Source organism: Medicago truncatula, chromosome 5 (genome assembly GCF_003473485.1).
Source record: "Medicago truncatula cultivar Jemalong A17 chromosome 5, MtrunA17r5.0-ANR, whole genome shotgun sequence".
Taxonomy (NCBI): Eukaryota; Viridiplantae; Streptophyta; class Magnoliopsida; order Fabales; family Fabaceae; genus Medicago; species Medicago truncatula.
In genome coordinates, this window is record NC_053046.1 from 39,814,430 (window position 1) to 39,820,998 (window position 6,569).

The 6,569-nt window shown below is 31.3% G+C and overlaps 1 protein-coding gene across 1 annotated transcript; it reads right to left on the reverse strand.

The window, feature by feature from the left end:
• Positions 1-3,136: 3,136 nt before the first annotated feature.
• Positions 3,137-6,312, reverse strand: LOC11432916 (G2/mitotic-specific cyclin S13-7). The gene is made up of 9 exons (XM_003617153.4): positions 5,975-6,312; positions 5,204-5,330; positions 5,057-5,102; positions 4,749-4,937; positions 4,528-4,647; positions 4,182-4,430; positions 3,929-4,090; positions 3,633-3,814; positions 3,137-3,529 (listed from the first exon to the last, which is right to left on the reverse strand). Exons 1-9 carry the CDS (start codon positions 6,021-6,023, stop codon positions 3,388-3,390), a joined length of 1,266 nt encoding a protein of 421 aa, XP_003617201.1. The 5' UTR covers positions 6,024-6,312; the 3' UTR covers positions 3,137-3,387.
• Between the last annotated feature and the right edge of the window lie 257 nt (positions 6,313-6,569).

Here is a 6,569-nt window from a genome sequence, read left to right on the forward strand (position 1 = left end):
TCCACAGTAGCACACCAGGCAAATTCAATTGTTAAGAATTCCGGGTTCGATTCCCGGCTGTGGAATAATTTTTTGTAATTTTTTTAATACCAACTCTCCGGTGTTAATTATTTTTAGATTGAAATTGGTATATCACCTACTTTGTGTGTAGTTCTGTACAGTTAAATTTTTTGACAAGATCGTGTACAGTGAAATTGTTGTGTTTAAATTTTTTGTGTGCGTATTTGCTTGAAGATAAGATATACAATTATCTTAGTTTTCTATATTATTTTTTGAAAACTCGGTATCCGATCCAAGAATCGATTAATCCGAGGGGACCAATCCCACCGCCCACTTGCGGGGGCCTGCTCTGTATGGACTTAGCCCATCGAAATTGGCACCAGAGGGAATCGAATCTGAGACCTCTGGAGGAGCAAACTCCAAGATCCCAAGCCAACCACTAGGCCAACCCCAAATGGATTCTTAATTTTCTATAATCATTTTGATACAAGAATGTTTCGATAAGTTGGTTTTAGGATTCATCAGGATTATGGCCATTTCTATGAAATTGGAGACTCGACTTTTATAATAAAAATACACCCCTAATAAAATCAAATAATTTTTTTTCAAAGAAAAATCTTGTATTTAATTGAAAATAAGATCCCTAAATATAAAAAATAGTCATGTAACTAACAAAATACAACTTCAAACGAATAACTTTATCAAAATTTTAGGTTGTTATTTTCTTTAGTTTGTACATAGGTAAATAAAAAATAATTACAGTGTTTTTATAAAAAAATAATTATAATGTTTATTGTTAGAACTTTACTATTTTATACAAAAGTATGAACAAAAATTTACAAGAACTACTCTAACAAAAATAAGACGGAAAAAAAGAAGTTATCTTGTGTTTTTATTAAAATTATATTCATTATTTATAAGAAAAAATAATAAAAGAACATAAAGCAGATACCTTGGGGGGCTTGAACCCAAGATCATGGGATTTCAAAACCAAATAAAACAACTCAGCCACATCCATGGAGCTAATAGAGTTTCCACGTCACTATCATATAAAAAATATATTTTGGATGCAGAATTTTGAAGGCCGAACTTCATATAACTGTTTACACCCCTCAAGGGTCGGCCCTGATCAGAGTTCATAATAGATTCTAAGAAATATTGATAGATGCGTTTGTATATCCTTAATAAAAAAGTGATCACATCGAAATTTGAACTCATGTCTAATGGAGGACGAGTCTATTTTTTTACAAGAACCAAAATTTATTTATTGACATTTTATATTATTTATATTATATATATAAAAAATATGGTTTAAAAAAGATAGGAATTTATATTAGGGTATGCTAACAAGTGTTTAAGAGCGCTTGTTAACTTAAGAGCACTTGTGAAAAAAATAAAATGTAGTAGGTTTATATTAAATTCAATATTATTTTAATTTTTAAGAAGTTAAATTCATCTCTTTTCACCATATCTCAATACAATATTTTATTTTTCATCATTTTAATCGGTGTCCTAAAGATATTCTTTAGTATTTATCTTAATATTATATTTGTTATGTTGTTGATGTCATTGAAAAATATAAGTATAGTTTATTAAAATATAAAATATTTATATCATATAATTTAAATTTAAATTTTATAAAAACTAGTGTTCATAATAGGGAGGGAAATTAAAATCAAGCATTCAAGCTTCTCTCGTGAGCAAATTTGGCACCAAAAGGAACATTTTCATCAAGGTTTGCATACAAATCAAGCATACAGGTTTCCTTCTTTGTAACCAGTAATCTATTCTAATAATTTTTTTGACAAAAGTAATCTATGCTAATAATTAAAAACGTAATAGGGAGGGAAACTAAAATAGATATATAGAAATTAAACCGTAATCAAGCATACCAATTGAGTGTGATTAGGGACAAAGAGAGAAAGAGAAACAAAAGACCAGCCCACACTTCAGCAACATATCAACAGAAATTGCAGCATAAAAATGAAATGAATAAAATCCAACCTAAATTCATGTATCATTTTTACACATATTTTATAGATGATATAGAAAAATGTCAATGTTGATTCCCTCCCTTAGGAATTGACTCATATTCTGCATGATGCATGATGTAGGTTAAACTTTCAATGTTGTCGTGACCATTTAATCTTAATATTCTTTGTAAATTAACATGTCGTAAATCTTATTTATCAAGATTTTATGTTTGTTCTTATGGTTTCAACTTTCAAGCATGTTTAATTGACTATTAACTTTCTGCAATAGTTTATAAGAAAGCATATATGGTTAGTTGTTAAATTAATTCCAACTAAAAAAATCAAAAAATTAAACTCTCTAGCAAAACCAATTGCAACCAACCATCATTAGAGTAAAATCATGGCAATAATCATTATTCTTCTGCAAAACCATTTGAACTATCAACCCTTTTCTCTTTATAAAAACAGTAAATATTCACTATCAATCGTGAATCCCAAGTTTGCTGCACAAATGATCAATTGTATTATCAAAACATTTTAGCGATGTTGCAATCCTTTTGTTGAAATATTATTGAAATAGTATACAAGTGTCAAGCTTAAAAATTATTGTGAAAATGTGACGTGACAAAATGGTCATCAAAGTCAAAGAGAGGGAAGAAAAATGTTTAATTATTTTGATGATCATTTTGTCGCATCACATTTTCAAGAGCTTTATGTATTTTTCAATAATAATGCTGAGACTCTTGTTAAATTCATTCTATAACAGTTGGCTACTTTGATTCAATTTTGCACTTTAGGGCTAAACCATCTATATAACAATGATATGAATGCCATCATAAAAACGATATGAAGCCAACAAGGCAAATAAACTAACATTATTTTCACAGTTATGATATTAAAATACAGTCGGAATTCCTCCAAAAATATCAAGGACTGACAAAATTATCGCTGTTTGCTTGTTGAAAAATTTGATAATAAAATACAGTTAGATTATAAAAGTGTTTTTTTTTTTTTTGTTCATGTTTAAAGTTATGAATAGAAGTTACAAAAAATGGAAAGAGAAGGTAAAGTGTTCATGTTTAAAGTTATGAATAGAAGTTACAAAAAATGGAAAGAGAAGGTAAAGTGTGCAATCACACCATAGACAAATAAACCAACACAAGAATTTGCAAATATTAAAATTCCATTCAATCATATAACTACAAAAAGAATCAACCTGTGAGGCAGGGTCATGATTCTCTAAGATTGTTCCAAACTTTGTAACACACTTAAAAAAAACAGCAAAATGGATCATGATAATAATGATCACTCCTAAATGAAACCAGGCATAAGTTTCAAAAGTCAATAGCTAAATCATTGTATACCGATATAGTAGATACAATCATCCAAAAGACAACCCTAAACTAGAATCTAATCAAGATTCTGAAGACAAATTTTTGGCTGGAGTCATAAGAGCAACAGCACAACGATCAGAGCTACAGAACTTCTTGTAAATTGCCCTTAGCCTACTCTCTGGAGCAGCAGAATGAAAGCTCGCCATGAGTTTGGCACAATCCCTGACAACATAAATAAACAAAATGTTACTTTCTTTGACACAAAACAATCGCATAAAACAAACATTCAGTTTCATCATATATAGTTTTGCTGATACTACATTACCTTAGTTGTTCCTCAGAGTAGCCTGTGTAGTGCTTCAGAGTATCAGTCCAAAAAGGGCTCCTCTCAAGAGTTGATCTTGCCGCGTATACAGCAGAAGCAGCAATCATTGAAGGGCAGTACGAGGATACAGTAGCATAATGCATCATAGAAAGTTCAGCAAGGAAATTCACCATACTTTCCATCTACATTGATAAAAACAGAATCCACAATTAGAGAAGGCCATTCCATTCTACATTGCATCAGTCACAAGACACTTAATAATTTCCACAATCAAACTATAAAGTAATATATATTACCTCTTTGTCAGAGGGGGTTGAGGCTTTGATGTACCGAACCAGAAAGACATAAGGAGTAGGAACTGTCAAATACCATTCAAGATTTCTCAAGATTGTTTTCTCCATAACCAGAACCTGTTCTCTAACATATGCATTGTCTGATATGCATACAAAATCATTGACCTGTATACACAAATGAAACAAAGACATTCAATAAACCATATAGCATATAGACACATTTGATAAACCATATACAAGATAAAAGGAGTTCTACCTCTGGTGCCCAAATCTCTTCATACTTTGATGCAATAAGCATTGAGCTTATGCCAACAAGCTGAAGTTCCTTTCTAGGTACAGCCTTTGTGGACAAGAATCGGTCAACAATGTTGAGAGTCAGATAGAACGTTTCCGGCATGAGTTCAAATTTCCTATGCACTTCAATCAACCAGTCAATAAGAATTGCTCTCATCTTAACATTTATATCTGGCTGAGAAGCCATGTAATCATGCACACGAACATCATCCTGTGTCATTCATCAAAGTCAAAATATTAGAAAATGTTAAAAAATAAAAAAAAAAGCAATATAGAGAAGAAACACAAAACAAGGCATAGAAAATTACTTCAGAAAGTTTGTAATACTTGTAGATGTCATCAATATACTCAGTTGCAGCCAATTCATTTTCCTTATCAGATGCATCAATGTTCTCAACAAAATCCTTGGGCACAACTCTACAAGCAGCCTGTGTTTGACAAATTATGTTCATACTTATTATTAGTCTACATTGAAAAATGGCACCACAAGTCACATAAACCATATTTCATAAGATTAAAAGAAATTAACCTTGCTTCTAGCTGAAAGCACTGAACTAAAGGTCTTGACAATTTTCTTGGTGGATCTTTCTCTAATTTTTCTTTCTCTAACAGCTTGTTTCTCCTTCACTTCCTCAGATTCTTCATCAGAGCTGATGACAATAACTTCAGATTCTGCAGGCTTCTGAGCTTGTTCCACCCTTGTTGCAGGAACAAAGTTCTACAATACAACAACAAAAAAAGTTCCATCAAAACAAATTTAGAGATACAATGTATTGAGGAAACACAACCTTTGAAAATGGAACAAAGTGAACATTATAATAGCAACAGCAAATGTACCTTGTTCTTCTCGGCTGCGGCTTGAGCAAGAGCCGCTAACTGAGCCCTGCAACAACAACAAAAACAAATAAAATCAGGCAAATTAAAAAAAAAAGATAAACATGAGGTAATAATTTAATTTCAATTGTAAAATTATCAAATCAGCACCTTGTGAGGCGTTTGGTGACATTAGCATTAGCACCAAGATCTGCTGGGTTGATCACAAGATTTTGGATATCTTGAAGTACTTTTCTGTTTCTTCCTTCAACCCCCATATTCTTCTGCTTATTCTCACCTAATTCCATTAACAAAAATCATAGATCAGACATTAATTCACTGAACATTTTCCAGAGAATCACGTAAACCCTAATACTTAACTAAACCACCCTCAGATTTCATTTCAAAATCAATGAAAATTTGATAGACCCATTTACACACTGAACAAATAATCACAAAAAGATTCAAACTTTGATTGATAAATAAAAAATCAACATTTTCTAGAAAATTATATAATTCGTAAATCCTTAATAAAAACTACCAAATCACCCTCATATTTCATCTCAGAAAACAAATCGTCCCAAAAAGATTCAAACTTTAGAAAATAAACAAACTAAAAACCAAAACTTTTCAGAAAATCAAATGAACCCTAATAACCAAAATTAACAAATCACCCTCATATTTCATCTCAGAATCAAATCAAAGATATCATAAACAAACAATCACTGAAAGATTCAAACTTTAGAAAACAATAAAGGTAACACATTTAAACTGTGAACAGATAATCACAGAAAGATTCAAATTTTAGTAAATAAAAAATCAACATGTTCAAGAGAATTAATCAATCACATAAACCCTGATAAGCAAAAGTACTAAATCACCCTTAATCTTCAATTTTTCAGAATCAAATCAAACACAAGAAAAGAAAAGAAAAAAACAAACCTCTGGGTTGGTTTTGTTCGGTTGGAGCAATGACAGCTCTAGAAGCCATAGCAGAAATATTATCAGATTCTTGAAGATTAGATCCAAAAACACCACCAAGACTAGAGAAGATCGACGAAAGAAACACGTGAATTCTACTGTTCCTCGTCTCACCTTCTCCTCCTTCCCCTCCTCCTCTTTCTTCGTCTGTAGTCGCCACCCTCAACAACGCAATCAACTTTTGTAACCTTAACACACACCCACAAAGATTTCTTGTTTGTTCTCTGTAACAATAACGATGATGATTTTCGAGAGTGTGTGTGTTCTGTTTCGTGATTGCAACGTTTGGGTTTGTTTTATAAATGATGATTCTAACGGTCGAATTTTGGATTCATTTTAACCGTTGGATATTTGCATTTGTTATCCAACGATTGACGTTCACGTTTTTAACACTTTTTTCCTTTCTTTGTACTTTTTTCTAGCCGTTACCTCGTTGCTTCTAACCGCTCCTATTTTGACCCTTTTTCATTTTTTTACTCACTTTTTTCTTTTATAATTTTTTTTGAAGCCATGTTATTATTATTATTATTTGACTGGTTATTATTCAAAAAAATAA

Excerpts from the sequence above, each read along its gene's own strand:
- LOC11432916 (XM_003617153.4), bottom strand. The coding sequence starts at position 6,023 with ATGGCTTCTAGAGCTGTCATTGCTCCAACCGAACAAAACCAACCCAGA. Across the intron at positions 5,103-5,203 it reads GTCACCAAACGCCTCACAAG|GGCTCAGTTAGCGGCTCTTG; the intron begins GTGCTGATTTGA and ends TTGTTGTTGCAG. Across the intron at positions 4,648-4,748 it reads TGCTTTCAGCTAGAAGCAAG|GCTGCTTGTAGAGTTGTGCC; the intron begins GTTAATTTCTTT and ends TGTCAAACACAG.